Source organism: Abramis brama (genome assembly GCF_963993115.1).
Source record: "Abramis brama genome assembly, chromosome: 24".
In the NCBI taxonomy this organism is placed as follows: domain Eukaryota; kingdom Metazoa; phylum Chordata; class Actinopteri; order Cypriniformes; family Leuciscidae; genus Abramis; species Abramis brama.
Genome location: NC_139986.1, coordinates 5137924 through 5155930, shown reverse-complemented (window position 1 = coordinate 5155930; position 18007 = coordinate 5137924). Strand labels below are relative to the sequence as shown.

General features: G+C 36.3%; 1 protein-coding gene across 4 annotated transcripts in view; it reads right to left on the bottom strand.

The window, feature by feature from the left end:
• The window catches only part of ccny (cyclin Y), a 58732-nt gene extending 40988 nt beyond the window's left edge, over positions 1–17744 (bottom strand). For all 4 annotated transcript variants that reach the window (XM_084102232.1, XM_084102234.1, XM_084102235.1 and 1 more), the window contains exon 1: positions 16638–17744. In XM_084102232.1, the coding sequence (XP_083958358.1) occupies positions 16638–16791 (154 nt within the window). In that variant the 5' untranslated portion in view covers positions 16792–17744. The remainder of the gene's footprint in view (positions 1–16637) is intronic.
• Between the last annotated feature and the right edge of the window lie 263 nt (positions 17745–18007).

Below are 18007 nucleotides of genomic sequence, written 5' to 3'. Positions count from 1 at the left end.
TCCAGACCAAAAAAGAAAATGATACATTTAGGGTGTGTTCAGCTGTTCACACTTGGCATGTTTGGTTGGATTAAAACGAACCCTGGTGCGATCGCTCTGTTAGTGCGGTTCATTTGAATAAGTGTGAACGCTGACATCTGAACACTGGTGCGCAATAAACAAGCGGACCGAGACGCTGAAAAGATGGATTTCGGTCACCTTCCAAACGAACTCTAGCACGGTTCGAATGAAATATAAACGCAACACGGACCAAAGACATGTAAACGAACCCAAAACAGGACACGATGTCACAAGATACGACCCTAAAAAGGACAGAATGCTCAAGTATACCAGTTTTTTCCCATCACAGTTCAGTACAGGCATCAGAACCACGTCTCCTCACAGCAGATCTTCGTTTGTGTGTGTGACGGAGGGATTCCTGCCGCTGTTTTGACTCCTTTACACATTTTATAAGCTCTTCACAGCATTGTTTTGGATGTTCTAGCTCAAGTTCTAGAAAAATATTCATAATAAAAGCTGACCAATCAGGTTGTGAACATATCCCTATATAACTTTAGGTTTGGTATCTTCAAGTTAAAATGCCAAAGTGACCGCTAAGCGGACCAGGACTAAATGTTTTTTGTGTTTTTTTGGTCCGGAACAAATGAACCGAACTACAAGTGTGAACACACCCTTAGTCCTGGATCGCATAGCGTTCACACTGTCATTTTTAACACTGAGCCTAAAGTCACACACACACAAAAAAGGGTTTTATGCCGTATATTTTCCGACGGCACTTAACGAACATCCAAAACGATGCTGTGTACTGGGCTAAACACACTCGTTGTACGTCTGTATATGATGGTTGAGAACTCATGAAGAGTTTAGATGTGTAAAAAGTCAAAACAGTGGCAGGAACCTTATACTTATACTTTAGATGGCAACTTCTTGATTATGTAATCCTTATAGTTTTTTTTACAAATAAAGAAATTGTTTAAAAAAAATATGAATAAAAATGAACTAAACACTGTAACCAACAAGGCACTCAGTAATCTGGTAAGTTTGTGTGCACTGAGATACATTTTTTTTTTTTTTTTTTTTCAAATAAAGAGAAGGTGACACTTACTTTAAATTACATGAATATTACAGTGAGCAACTGGATATACTGTAGCACAGGATACTTTGAAATCAAGGGTTTAAAGTTTGTCATCTTGCGTTTCCACGTAATTTCCTATTTCCACGGACCGACCATCACACACTGAATACACTCGTTTTATGCAGTCTATAAATGCACACTTCAGAAGATCTCACAGCTGGATTCAATTAAGTCTGCAAGGTTCGTGAAATTAAATGTTTATTAGATATTCAAAGACTCTTAAGTGATATAAATAAGTGTTTGCTGAACGCTGACGGAAGATGAGTACATATTATAGTGATTGCCATCCTAATGCTTATTAATAATAAAAAAGCAGACACTATAATACTTTTCAGTATACAGTTTACTCTCTTTGTTTAGAAGTTCTGACCAATAAAAGTATTAGACAGAACTGATAAACGGAGAGGGTAAAGTAATGAACGCTGTGCGCTCAGGAGCTGTCGTTCTCACGGCCGTCAAAATAAAAGTCTGGTGAGCCGTCAAAATAAAAGACACATCTGCCAAACAGTTAAACTTATTTTTGCAGGGTTGAGATTTGTAGCTAATCACAGACATATCTGTTAAGCGCACACATCGGCCAAACAGTTAAACTTATCGGTCGAATTGAAAAATGTCAAATATCGGGCGATATATCGGTCTTGCCGATATATATCGGTCGACCACTAATACAATGTCTTAGTGTGAAGAACAACCCATTATTTTTGTCATACAGGTTTGAGTAATTAACATTTTTCATTTTTATTTTTCAACTATCCCTTTAACTACTAAATTTTACAGACCAGTGCAAACAAATCTGTCTAATGTTTACAGTGCAGATCATAAGAGCTGTCGCTGAACACGTTCCTCCTCCACTCAGCTCACGGTCATTTGGCTTCACAAAACCAAGAGAGAGGTTTGAGAGGATTTATTTGGTTATAGCACATTGGTCTTTTGAAGTAGATACCATTAGCATAATGATTATACATACAAACAGCCTGATTCTGATTCAATTCTGATTCATTTAGCCCTCAGTGCTGGGCCTTTTGCCCAAAGAAATGAATGAGTCTCTGCTCTCTTGAGAGGAGAAAACATAATAAAAAGACACAGTAGTTGATGTGCTGAAATACACAGACGATTCCAACTCAGAAATATATTTTAATAAGTATGTGTAAAAATAGTTGTTACATTAATGCACCTAGTCTACATATCTACAACATCACTAATTAGCTATATTAATGAACTATATTACTTGTGAAATATTGTAATTATTATTAACACATTTTATGTTGGTCTAAATTAAATTAAATAATGTTTTTGAAGTGTCTTCTGCTCACCAAGGCTGATTATTTGATCAAAAAACATAATATTGTGAAATATTACTACGATTTAAAATTACTATTTTTTAAATGTAATTCATCATCATTACTCCAGTCTTCAGTGTCACATGATCCTTCAGAAATCATTCTAATATGTTGATTTGCTGCTCAAGAAAACGTTTTTTGCTGCTTAATATTTTTGTGGAAACATTTTTTCAGGATTTTTTGATGAATAGAAAGTTTAAAAGAACAGCATTTCTTTGCAATGTATTTTTTGTAAGAACGAAAGTCTTTACTTTCACATTTGATCAATTTAATGCATATGCTAAAGAAAAGTATTAGTTTCTTTCAAAAAAAACATACTGACCCAAAACTTTTGAACGGTAGCATATTTACGTTTTATGTTAAATCATTTAATGCAGTCTTTAAGCATGGTAAAATCACAACTACACTTTTGTGGGTTATTGTTTAATTTTCCTTTCTAAAAGGCATGCTGTATTTATAGCACATCACTTACAACAAAACAGTGCTGCAGCTTTCTGATAACTGATATTATTAGAGTGTCTGTTCCGACCGCAAGGTTTCCCACAAAAGATCAAACACTCCATCTCAAATTTCAAATGTTTGATTAATGTGTTAGTACGTCAAAAGTCAAACTCCTGAAGCTTAGCCTGAAGGCCTTGTGAAAAATATATCCACGTGTACAGACTGATGCTGAAAGAACAGGCACCCTCTCCCACATCCACTGATCTTTACAGGAGGACCTCACAAAACCCATCGAGTGAAAATGCAGTGCAATGTTCTTTAAGCGTTCTCTAAGGCCAGGTTCTCATTTATAATGTTACAAAAGATTTCTATTTCAAATTCTTTTGAACTTTCTATTCATCCAGGGTTTTTTCTGTATTGAAAATATTTTGGTGGCCGCCAAAATGAATCTTTGTCATGCCAGAGATTTATTTGATAAATGAATCTGACATTCTTCAGTACCGGTACACACTGATAGCCGGTGTTCAACAAAGCAAATATAGTGTTGGAAGCACAACATACTTACAGTTGCTTTAAAACGCTCCTCTGAAAGAACGTCAGAGGTTTCTATTTACAACGTTTATGCAGCGTTGAGCTTTGTAGCCAATCACAGACGTACCTGATGAGTGTGTGAACGCAGTGGCCAATCAGATGTGTTTAAGTTAGTCAGATTTTGTTTGGCGCTAATCCTTTCATTATAACTAACAGATATAAACACGATGACAATAAAAGATTTGTCGCACAGCGTAGACCGCTTCGGCTTCATTGATTATAACAGGAGATTTGTGTATTTTGCGTTGTTATTGACAGCTTCAGTGATTATTCATCATTTCAATATATGCGAGCGCACATGAAGTGAGTACTGAATTTAAATCATTTTGCCGCCTATTTGGGCTTCAACGGTTAAATTCACATACTTGTGTATCAAAATATCCATCTTTGCAAGTATCCTTGTAAACACTGTAATTTATGTCTCAAATGAACATAATCATTTGAGAAAGAAAATGCATACGTGACAGTATATTTGATCCATGCATTCGCTCTTAAAGTGACAGCAGCCTAATAAACCTGCTGTCATCTGTCATTAATGTTAATCAAATGAAAAAGAAGAAAATCTCTCACTGCTCTTCACTGAATCACATTTGTCTCACCTTAATAATTTACTTTATAAAGTGTGTTTTATACATTTGATCACTTTAAACAATTTATATAGGCTAGTATTTCTTATTCTTTCTGCTTGAAGTTTTCCAGGTAGGTCTATTTCTTTGTTCCATTGTAGTTTGTTGTCCTATTGCTTGTAATTAATTCATTTGTCCTTATTGTATCACTGGATGTTTACTGGTCTTCAGTAAGCTTAAGAGTTTTCTTTAGTTTTTTTGTGATATTGAAATTGGTTTTAAGAATTATGTCACACAATTATTATAAAATTGTGATGATATAAAAACCTTATTTAAAGCAAAAATAACTATATTGTGATATGTATCATTATCGTGAAAAAAAAAAATTACTCATCTAAGATTTTGGTCATATCGCCCACCCCTAGTGGGAGATAAAGAACTAGGGGCATCCACTGTCCTACAAGAGTGAAAAGTGGTTTACAAAGAGGTCAGATGGCCATGCAGATCAGTTCAGCCCAGACTGTCTACAGACATACTTAGAAAAGTAGGCAAAGAAATACACTCACCTAAAGGATTATTAGGAACACCATACTAATACTGTGTTTGACCCCCTTTCGCCTTCAGAACTGCCTTAATTCTACGTGGCATTGATTCAACAAGGTGCTGAAAGCATTCTTTAGAAATGTTGGCCCATATTGATAGGATAGCATCTTGCAGTTGATGGAGATTTGTGGGATGCACATCCAGGGCACGAAGCTCCCGTTCCACCACATCCCAAAGATGCTCTATTGGGTTGAGATCTGGTGACCATTTTAGTACAGTGAACTCATTGTCATGTTCAAGAAACCAATTTGAAATGATTCGAGCTTTGTGACATGGTGCATTATCCTGCTGGAAGTAGCAATCAGAGGATGAGTACATGGTGGTCATAAAGGGATGGACATGGTCAGAAACAATGCTCAGGTAGGCCGTGGCATTTAAACGATGCCCAATTGGCACTAAGGGGCCTAAAGTGTGCCAAGAAAACATCCCCCACACCATTACACCACCACCACCAGCCTGCACAGTGGTAACAAGGCATGATGGATCCATGTTCTCATTCTGTTTACGCCAAATTCTGACTCTACCATCTGAATGCCTCAACAGAAATCGAGACTCATCAGACCAGGCAACATTTTTCCAGTCTTCAACTGTCCAATTTTGGTGAGCTCGTGCAAATTGTAGCCTCTTTTTCCTATTTGTAGTGGAGATGAGTGGTACCCGGTGGGGTCTTATGCTGTTGTAGCCCATCCGCCTCAAGGTTGTGCGTGTTGTGGCTTCACAAATGCTTTGCTGCATACCTCAGTTGTAACGAGTGGTTATTTCAGTCAAAGTTGCTCTTCTATCAGCTTGAATCAGTCGGCCCATTCTCCTCTGACCTCTAGCATCAACAAGGCATTTTCGCCCACAGGACTGCTGCATACTGGATGTTTTTCCCTTTTCACACCATTCTTTGTAAACCCTAGAAATGGTTGTGCGTGAAAATCCCAGTAACTGAGCAGATTGTGAAATACTCAGACCGGCCCGTCTGGCACCAACAACCATGCTACGCTCAAAATTGCTTAAATCACCTTTCTTTCCCATTCTGACATTCAGTTTGGAGTTCAGGAGATGACCAGGACCACACCCCTAAATGCATTGAAGCAACTGCCATGTGATTGGTTGATTAGATAATTGCATTAATGAGAAATTGAACAGGTGTTCCTAATAATCCTTTAGGTGAGTGTATAACCATAGATGTGGACAGAAACGCTTTTAAAAGAGCTCCAAATGAAACAAAAGGACACTGAATTATAAAAAAAAAATACACCAGCAAAGAGACACAAAGTGAAGCCATTGGGGGAAGCAGTGCTGGGTGATAAAATGACTATTTATGACATACATTATAGTATTTAATCATTACAACATTAACCTACATCATGAATACTGCAATCATTTTAATGTTCTTTTTATTTGGCCATTAAAATTCCCAATGATTGCACTCGCTCCTCCTGACACTCATGAATGTGAAGAACACCAAGACAAACATGTTTTATGTCTCAGAATCAGAAACACCCCCCAGTAGCCACAATGTATATGGATTTGATTCAGTTCATGATAGTCGCTGCGTTGTAGGTTATATCATTAAACAGATTTAATAATATATACCGTACATTACTGTTCAAAGGTTTGAGGTCAGTGTGATTTTATTAATTATTAATACTTTTATTTAGCAAGGATGCATTAAATTGATCAAAAGCGACAGTACAGACATGTTTTTACAAATTACAAAAGATTTCTTCAAACAAATGCTATTTCTATTTATCAAAGAATCACAAATTAGGCAGCACAATTGTTTTAAATATTGATAGTAAGAAATGTTTCTTGAGCAGCAAATCAGCATATTAGAATGATTTCTGAAGAATCATGTTCAATTTATAATTTTTTTAAATAATTTTTTTAATGAAAGAAGTTTGGAAATGGCTACTGAAAATAGCTTTGCCAACACAGGAATGAGTTACATTTTAAAATAAATTCAAATAGAAAACAGTCATTTTAAATGTACGTATAAAACGTATAATATTTCACAATAGTTATTTTATTATTTTTAAAAATTGGCGTAGGATTTACTTTGCTTTATTTACAACTTCGATTTTCTTTTTACAGTGGTTTTGATCAAATAAATGCAACCTTGGAGAGATTTAAATAAGAGTGTAAAAAAGAATATTGTAAAAAATCTTACCCAAACTGTTTAACAGTAGAGTGTATGCAAGTAAATATTGAATTATTACAATGTTTACAAATTCAAAAAAAAAAAAATATATATAGGCCTATATATATATAGCCTATAATTATCACAATGTGAAAAACACATCTTTATCATTTTTTACTATATAGATATTTTATTTACCAAAAACTTTCAAGCAACTTCTGAACAAATTTTGAGATTCTGAATCTCATAAAATTGCTAGCTAAAATATAAAATCAATATATTATTAGCTGTATCACCCAGTCCTGTGGAGGACTTTTGAGTGTTTCACACTTCAAAACTTCAAACCCGCACATGAAACGATCTGCAACACAACACACGGACACGGAAAACCAATGCACTTCCTGTATGTCATTTCCTTCAGAGGACAAAAATCACAATGAGTAAATCACCACAGGACCCTGCGAAACGTCAAACAGGAGTCCGGTCCATTCATGAGTAAGAGAGAAAGTGATTAAGAACGATTAGAGAGCGTTTTTACGGCTGACTCATTTTATGTTGATGCACTTTCATTTCTGCTGAGATTCGTCATCAGCTAAAGCAGTCAGCAGTGTAAGTCAGCAGTCTTTCCACATTCACCACTCATCTCATATTCACGCTCTTATCTAGCTTAGGCACACTTTCCTCCACTATTGCAAACATTCTCTGATTCAAACCTCAGTAGTAAAAATGCTAACAGAATTCTGAATCAGTACTTTTAAACGGTCAATTTTCAATGAACTAGAGATGTTCACTCAGAAACGAACATACATTTATATAGCCTACTAGTTTAAAACATTTTAATTAACTGTAATACGTCTGGAGAGAAATAGCGCAGACATCGGGCGTCAAGCGTCTGTGTTAAAAGCTCAAACGGACTCTATTTTGAGTTTGAATGGCCATGTGTTCGGCTGTACGCATATGCTAAGAGTTCATGTCGAAACTGTGGTATACTCGGGGCTTAACACTTCACTTGTGTCCGTTCACTTGTCTAATGTCACTGTGCTAATCCAGAGGGATTTTCAAACACTACTAATCTCCAGACCTGTGCTCTGTTACAGCAGAAATTAACACAAATCTCCCTATCATTTCTGGCAGAGCAAATAGGCTAAAATAAGCCTTGTTTGAGCTCACTCCCCCTCATGTGACATCAGATGATTTAGAGCAGAATCTTCAAATACATTATGTTTGTCATTTCTTCCAGATTTCTTTGTGTTGGACTCTTTTTAGCAGTTTAACACACACTCTGAGAAGAAAAGGTTCTTAAATATAAGCTTAAAGGGTTCTGTCAGGTGCTTCACATATATAACCTTTTAGAGGTTCCAATCATGAGATCATTTTATGGATTCAATGACTCATTCAAAAATGCTTCACTTGTTTCATTACTGGATGAATCAGTGTTTTTTTCAATGAATCTCTTGAATGAATGATTCAATAACAAATACATTTTTAACAGTCACTTATCGCCACCTACTGGTGTAACGATGTAATTGACTATCTTTATTTGAAGTCAAGTTACTTTCAAAAGGTAATTTTCTCTATTTTGATCGCTTCTGTAGACATCAGTGTTTATATCCGAACTATAAACTTTTATCCCAGTTCTTCTGTGATATTATGAACTGATATGATTTGTAACACAGAAAAAACGATGCTCTGTGGTTGAAAAGACTGTTCATACATGATCTATACATGACAACTGCTCTCTCCGACGCAGATTTGAGTGTTCAAGTGTGATTTTGTCAAAGGTTTAATAGACACAGGCGAACCATTGTCGTTTAGGAATAAGACTGCAATCTTTTAACGATTAATCGCGCATCTCTACATGGTAGTGAGGTGTAATGCGTGGTTTATACAGTTATACCTATGGTTAGCATGATCCAAATGGAAGACCAAATTTTACCCTATGAAAATGAGATTGTTTAAACATAAACTTGCATCTGCATCCCAACTCAAGCCACTGTTACTGTAACAACTCAAGCCACTGTTACTGTAACAACTCATACTGCTACTGTAACAACTCAAGCTACTGTTACTGTAACAACTCAAGCTACTGCTACTGTAACAACTCAAGCTACTGCTACTGTAACAACTCAAGTTACTGCTACTGTAACAACTCAAGCTACTGTTACTGTAACAACTCAAGCTACTGCTACTGTAACAACTCAAGCTACTGCTACTGTAACAACTCAAGCTACTGCTACTGTAACAACTCAAGCTACTGCTACTGTAACAACTCAAGCTACTGCTACTGTAACAACTCAAGCTACTGCTACTGTAACAACTCAAGCTACTGCTACTGTAACAGCTCAAGCCACTGCTACTGTAACAACTCAAGCCACTGTTACTGTAACAACTCAAGCCACTGCTACTGTAACAACTCAAGCCACTGCTACTGTAACAACTCAAGCCACTGCTACTGTAACAACTCAAGCCACTGCTACTGTAACAACTCAAGCTACTGCTACTGTAACAACTCAAGCTACTGCTACTGTAACAGCTCAAGCCACTGCTACTGTAACAACTCAAGCCACTGTTACTGTAACAACTCAAGCCACTGCTACTGTAACAACTCAAGCCACTGCTACTGTAACAACTCAAGCCACTGCTACTGTAACAACTCAAGCTACTGTAAACAACTCAAGCTACTGTTACTGTAACAACTCAAGCTACTGCTACTGTAACAACTCAAGCTACTGTTACTGTAACAACTCAAGCTACTGCTACTGTAACAACTCAAGCTACTGTTACTGTAACAACTCAAGCTACTGCTACTGTAACAACTCAAGCTACTGCTACTGTAACAACTCAAGCTACTGTTACTGTAACAACTAAAGCTACTGCTACTGTAACAACTCAAGCTACTGCTACTGTAACAACTCAAGCTAATGTTACTGTAACAACTCAAGCTACTGCTACTGTAACAACTCAAGCTACTGTAAACAACTCAAGCTACTGTTACTGTAACAACTCAAACTACTGTTACTGTAACAACTCAAGCTACTGCTACTGTAACAACTCAAGCTACTGCTACTGTAACAACTCAAGCTACTGTCTAATATTACATGTTTAAGAGACAAAACAAGTCATTTTAATTTGTGAAAAGTGTTTAAAATCACTATTAACTGTCTGGTTTCTACAACTTTCACTCAGTAGCAAAAAATCTGCCTTTAAACAACATTTATCGTGATTATTATCGCTATCAACTGATATGAAACAAATATTGAGAGCAGCCCTACTCAGGAGTATGTACCACAGCTAGTGAACAGAGGAGAACTCATGGAGTATGTAGACACTGCTTTAAAAGAACAAGACTAATGAGGAGTAAAATGTGAGAAGGTGGAGCAGGCAGCAAGAGTAATGTTTCACATGGGGGGTGACTTGTGGAAAGTTTTCTGGATAGACGCTTCGGGGTTTAAAGTCAGCAGTTATAATGTCTGACTTCAAGTCACACAATCGGAGGGTCACAGCTCTAAACACAACCCTGAGGCAGTGCACTCGCAAACAAACGCCCTACTGTACTGCACTCTCAATCATGCCAGAGTCACATTGCATTGCAGGACTGGGGTCTCAACAGAATAGATGTTGAAGGAAATCATATGAATGAGTGCGGAAACGTGGAAAAGTGTAAGCCAGGGACGCTTAAATTGTGTAGCTCATGAACCATTCAGGGCGATCAGGGGCCAATGAATTAAATGACCTGTATTAGTAATGATACTTTCATTTCCACATCTAACAACCTCGGCAAAATAACTCATTCATCAAAACGGTCTCAAGTCTACAAAAGGACTTTCATTTCCCAGAAGTAGTCAATAGGTGCTTTCACCCATACAACTTTTCTAAAGTTAATTTAAATTGAACTTCTGTAGATTTAATGCAATTGTATTTATGTAGAGGCCTTATGCGAACAGAACCTGACGTAGAAATGCCGTAGTTGAAAAAAAAAAAAGATGTTTCTTTCCTAAAATTTAATTGAGGACACAAACAGGATTCAGAATTGCAATTCAAATTTGTAATAAATTTAAAATTAATATGAAATTCGTTTTAACTTTCAGGATTAAGTTTGAGTTAGCTTTAAAGAGAGATAGACAGATAAACGGACAAACTGATCTCTTTGAAATGTGCCCTATAAATTAGTATATTAGAACACTTCATTTCCCAGGATGCTAGAGATGCACCGGTCGACCTGCCATAAATCAGAACCGGACGGTTTTTGATTTAATTTTTTTGTCTCTATTCCGGACATGCACACAAACTGAATTATAGTCATTTCCCAAAATGTAATTTGTGTGAAAATCACAACTTTGTCATATTAAAATCTACCAATTAAAGGTGTTCACTAGAACTAGAACATTCCTATTATACGTGTTTGATGAAATCACAGAAAGTGTCTTTGTATAGTTTTGTTGCATCACACATCACGCTTGAATTCTGTGTAGATAGAAAAGGCAGCAACTACTTTTTTTCTTTCTTTTTTTTAATCAGATAAAAATTCTGAATTGACATGGTGGGACATTTCTAACCGTATAGGGGCCTGGATTTGGCCCACAGGCCGGACTTCCAGTATCCCTGGAGTAAACTGTAATCTTACAGTTAAGAACATAAATCAAACTGGAACTGTGTGGAACTCTGACTATTTTATGGTTCCATTCAAAATTCAAACAATACTAACAAAGAAACAAACTAGCAGGACATATGGCAAACAACACATAATCCTGTTAGCTCTTAAGACGCGTGCCGTAGTTTCTCGCTCTGCACACTCCCCTGTGCTGGATATCCTTTAAGAAGAAATATTCAATGGTTTAGGCCTCACCGACTGTCTGTTGCACAAAAAAATGGTAGAACCGCCCTCAAAATTGCAAGGTCCAATCTGATGGCAAGCTGCGACTCAATTTTAGGGACAAGTTTTAATCGGTCCATTGGGAAACCATATTGCATTATCACAAAAAGAACCCCAGAGGAAGGATTTGCCCAAAATGTTCATTTTGAAGACACTTTACTTGAGTTTTGTTTAAAGCCATTTCTTTCAAGAAAAAGGAATGTCCTATATTATCATACTGAATTATATACCAATAACAAAATTTGCTAAAATCTAAATTTGCCTATTTGTACTATTGTAAAGTGTCATGACTTTAAACGTCCTCCTCATTACAAACATAGCAAGCTCAAAAAACAGCTCGTTTTGACATTAGGTGACTATGATGTCACACAGGCAAATACATTTGAATATGACTGCCTCGCCTCCAGAGCAAGACGTTATATTATAAAGTCACACCGTAAGCCCCGCCCACTGGCGTTCAGTCACTTAACAGCTGACACTTTCCTACACTGGATTTGAGCGAGTTGTCAAATGCAAATAGAAGCCATTATAATGACTGACGCTGTCTACACTGATACAGTATACAGATGTGCATTCAATTTATGACATACTCCACGCGTTAAATGGATAAATGGAAGAGTGAAAGAACATTCGCTTTGACGCGTCCAGTTTAAACATTCTGGATCGTGTCGGAGGATTATATGTTTGTTCGAAGCATTTTCTTTTGTAAACGAGGCACAGTGTAATGGAGTTTGCAAAGAAACTTTTGTTGAAAGATGAAGCAGGAACTGTATTAGATCTGACAGCAGCTGCATCACAAACTGTAAGTAAACGATTTCATAATGCTGTGTCTATGACAGTTTTATATGGATAATGTTTTCAAAACACTTACTAGCGTGGAATAGCGAGTGGCCATAAAGTTTCCTATGCAATGACTTTAGCCAATCATAACAGTGGGCGTTTCCTAACAAGCCTTTAAGGAGCCAAGCCTTCAGACAGAGGGTCAGAATGAGAGTAGAAAATATTTTTTCTTTACTAATTGTTATCTAAATTCTTTACTAACATAAGTGAACCTCAAGGAACATATTAAAATAATAAAATCCATATCATGACCCCTTTAAAGCTACAATATGTAATTTTTCGTCAAGTCGAAGTTAGTCGCGGACGTGAAGCTCTCGGCATCTAAAAAACGCCACGCTGATATTGATCCTCGTTTTAGTTCTCCTTTTGTCCCAAAGTCTGCTGGCCATGGTCCATAATGTTTGAACGAAACAACAACAGCGTGAGCGTGCGCTAGACGTAATGCAGTTGTCCACGTCTGTCGCCATGGTTACTATGGCAGTACGAGCGGAAACCAGGGATAATGCGGATATTACGTCATTGTATTTACAAATTACGTTGAATTTACAAATTCTTGGAAACATTTAGGATAATGTAAGTACATAACTGAAAGAAATATATGCAAGTGGTTTTTGGATATTTTGATACAAAATTCTTACATATTGTACCTTTAAGGTTTTATGCAAAGATATACAAGCATGTATATGTGATAACATTGTAAAATCATTACATTATCATGAAGCAGCTTTTCATGAATGAGAGATTGAAAATAGAGCTGTGACACTGGTTTATTCAGTAGGATAAAGCTGATTCACACAGCAGCTGTCTGAATCACAATGGACAGTGTTAATCACAGTCCAACTCCTCTTCCATCACAGGAGACTGGCACAGACTGACCCCGACCGCGGAAAAGAGTATCTTTACCCAACACACACTTCTCATCTCACGGCACACGAGCTAAGCTGCCATGGGTGGGCTAGATATGACGAAATACGGGACTTCCTCAGTTTGCAGTGTATCATGGGAGTGTGCGATAAAAGTGTCTGTATGTAAATGCACTTTGGGATGGATAGAATTATTATCCTCAGAACTGTGCTTGAAACAAACGGGGGTTATGCGCAACAAACTTCTGTATTCTGTAAAAACAGGTCACACTGCTTCCAGTTCAGGTCTTTTGTATGTGCTTCGGTAAATATAGAGCCGTTTTACTCAAGATGCCCTCAAAGGAGTGAGCAAAGATGAGCATAACTGATGTCCATCGCATATGCAGATTGATATATAAAAGTTTTTTTCTTCTTCTCACTAACATTTAGATATTTAAATTAAATAAAACGGTAACAATAAAAAGAACTAGCTAGATTAGCTGAGTCCATAGATATCGCTTCAGTTCGTTCTGCCATTAACACTTACTACAACAAGCGGATGCAATGAGACCCGTTTTCCAGTTTGTTCATGTGACCTTCGGCATAAAGCCTATTTTAAAGGGTATAAATGCGCTGAAATTTGTAATTAGTGGTTAAAGATTTTTTTTTTTTTTTATTATGTTATATAATCACTCACAAAAAATTTTTTTTTAGCTAAACAGGGATATTACAGTTAACCGAAATGAAACACAAAACTAGGTTTTGTTACTTGTTTTTGATACTGAAATAAAATATAAAAAAGCTTAAACTTATTTCAGAGAGTTGCCAAGGCAACATTCATTATTTTAATTTAGTCTAACTTGATATACTAAAATAAAACTGAAATAAAAATGTATAAAAATGACAAAATACAAAAAAAAAAAAAATAATATATATATATATATATATATATATATATATATATATATATATATATATATATATATATATTAAAACACAAACAATACATATATGTGTGTATGTATTCACTATAGAAATTACCCTTGAGTTTATAAGACACTATTATTTTCCATGCCATTTCCAGTCGTTCATGAGTGTTAGTCAAGAATTAAAAAAAGAAAAAAGTTATTGAGATTACGAAGATCAATTTTTAAGTACAGAAATATTTAAAAGCAGATCGATCAAAATGCATAAATGTGACCCTGGATCACAAAACCAGTCATAAGTCGCACGGGTATATTTGTGGCAATAGCAAACAATACATTGTATGGGTCAAAATTATCCGTTTTCTTTTATGCCAAAAATCCTGAGGATATTAAGTAAAGATCATGTTCCATGAAGATATTTTGTAAATTCCCTACCGTAAATATATAAAACATTTATTTTTGTAAGTGGATGCAGCACAATCATGATCATAAATGAACAACTTTACAGGAGATTTTCTCAATGTTTGGATGTTTTTGCACCCTCAGATTCCAGATGTTCAAATAGTTGTATCTCAGCCAAATAATGTCCTATCCTAACAAACCATTCATCAATGGCAATCTTATTTATTCAGCTTTCAGTTGATGTATAAATCTCAATTTTAAAAAACTGACCCATGTGACTGGTTTTGTGGTCCAGGGTCACACATGAAGCATTAATAGGCCCTTTATTAAGCCCCTTTATCAAACAAACATTTCATGGCACCAACCTCCAGTATAATGATATGTTAGTTATAGATTTTTCATGTTGCACAACTACATAAATAATGATCATGTGGATCAGTAACTGGTCCTGGATCAGCTATATCTCATATACATGAGCTCTGCCTGCTGTCACATGACACTCTCATCAGCCTCCATCTCCTTTTAGATGTTAAATTACATTAGAACATTCATGTATCTGGATCCACTCTCCACTTCAACAGATGTCCAGCATTAACTGCACAGATCAGATCGACTGCCAGATTCAACGAACAACAAACAGCTGTGATCTAAGATACCTCTGATCACGCACAAAAACATTCACCTTTAATCCACAATGTGAATCAAACACTGGAACCATTCGACACCCTTGGTAACATCATACCATGGTAGGATAAGATGGTTATAACATAGAATCAGATGGTAATACCATGATACAGAATGATTACCATATTCAAGTGCCATGACATTTACATGGTTCTTCAAGCACTATGGTATTTTATCAACAAGTGCAGTGGGTCAGTAAGAGCTGTGAGTGTAAACCTCACTCCCCCGGCCTCAAGAGGCGCGCTAGAGTCTTTAGCATCCTTCTTAGCGTGCCCGCCGGTTCGAATCCTGCTCGCTACGGGTCGAATAGCACCAGTTACAATTGCATGTCCAAAAAATTTTATTATTATAGTATTTTTTGTTAGTGAGTAAAACTAAGTAGCTACAAAGAATATCTACTATGGTAATACCACAGTATGGAAATATCAGTATTCTTCAAAGTACCTTGGAGTACAATCATGTAAATGTTGAAGTATATTAATAGTATAATTATGCAATATTATTATAGTACATGTCCAACAATATACATTGTGCTAATACCATGGGGTGTCATGTAAATGCTATTGTAAATGAGCATGGTTAAGTCCTTACTTTTGTAGGTTATATATTCTATATCATATTTTGTATGACAGTGATGGGTAAACAAGTTTTCAGAGTTTTACTGCCCTAGCTATGCTGTTTTGTGTATGATATGATTAGCATGAATATGATTAGCATGGTATTTTTTTGTAATATACCAACAAGACTAGTGCACTGTAAAAATAATATGATAAATAAGTTATGGCACCATATGTTTTTATATTGATTTGATTCATCAAAATAAGTTAAGCAATTTTATAAAGTTATACAATATTCAACTAATTTTTTTAAGTACGTTTAAATGACTTAAACATCCAAGTTGATTGTACTTAAAAAAAATAATGCAGCAACTTTTTTTTTTTTTTTTTTACAGTGTGGCAGCAAAACACGTGCTATTAACATATTAACATAAAGTAAGGGCGTTACCGTCGTACAGTGGGGTAATACCATGGTACTTCTACCTACTGTACGAATGATGGTAGGTTACTGACGGTCAACAGCATAAACCATGGTATTTACGTGGTACTTCCCGTAAAGTGTCCAAAAAAAAAAAGAAACGTACTTTTTAAATATAGAACCCTCATGATGTCTCTTCAGTGAGTTGTTATACTGGCTAACACTGATTATCGTTAACGGTCGTGAATCTCGGCTGTTATCAGTGTGTGGATGATGCTGGATGACACCCACCGTCTATGTTCTCCCTGTCGCTGATGTGCTGGAGGTTGCAGCCCGTGTCCTCTCGGCTCAGCTCCGGTTCGGGCCGGTACGGCTCCAGCCTCGAGTGCGCGTTCCTCCGGAGCTTCGGGCTGGACGACACGCAGCATGATGTGCTGTTCCCCATGAGTCCCGGTGTGCGTGCGGATAAACGAACAGATGATGGGCGGAACAGCTGCGGATGACGGGATGAAACACGGGCTCTGCGATCTGCGAGATCACTCCCGTGCCAAACGGTCGTGTAAAGACATCAGCGTGTTTCAATCACGACTGTCCTCATTAAATCAACACATAATCCACGCTGGCTGCTCTACAGGGTGTTTATATGTGCGTGTGCGCTGGTATCCGTAGGTTATTCCATTCTCACCCGTCGCAGTTACATTGTATCGTACAGCTGTCAGTGTATCGCCGAGCCCACGATCACACACACACACACACACACACACACAGAGAGAGAGAGAACACACGGAACAGCTTCCGGTTCAGCGTCTGACGTCACTCTGAACGATACATTTTGTATCTGCATGCAAGAGATTTGAATGTAGCCTAAACACAATTTTGATATATTTTCTCTGGCATATTTGTCTCGTTTTATTGGTTGCATTAAACCGAATATGGTTACGCATTAGTCAATGGATAAAATCTCTTTCTGTTTGTGCACTTTCATCCACATATCCACTTAAAACTACAATAACAAACAACATTTTAATGTACAATAATATATGTGGTATTATGTAAAAAAAAAAAAAAAAAAAAAAAAAAAAAAGAGCATAATTTAGAACCAAACTGAGCAAAATATGCAATGTCCTGCAGTTGCTGATATTATATTGATACAACGATGAAATTCTGATATTTGTAATGTAAATCAATGAGATCAACAGTATAACAGACTATTTACATAAAATGCATATTATTATCAGTTGACACCCATTTCTGCCAATAATATAACTTAGTAAGATAATATTACATTTTATGAATAAAGCTCTGTACTTATTGCAGGGGCCAAAACATAATGCAATTCAATGATGACTGAGAGATTAACAAATAAACATTCCAGAAGCCTGATAGAACAGTTTTGATACTCACATTTAAAAAAAAAAAAAAAAAATCTTATATATATATATATATGCATATATATGGATGGATAATCATTTTCATTTTGAAATATTACTAACAATATACAAGTTAGTATAAGTGGCAAAAATGGCACTGAAAAAAAAAATAATAATCTGACAATTGTTGTGTCTATATGCTTTAATATCTTTACACAGTTTTTATCCCCCTGTTCAAATAAGCATATTAAATGGTTTTGATCTGTTTCATTTTCATGTACAGACACTGGT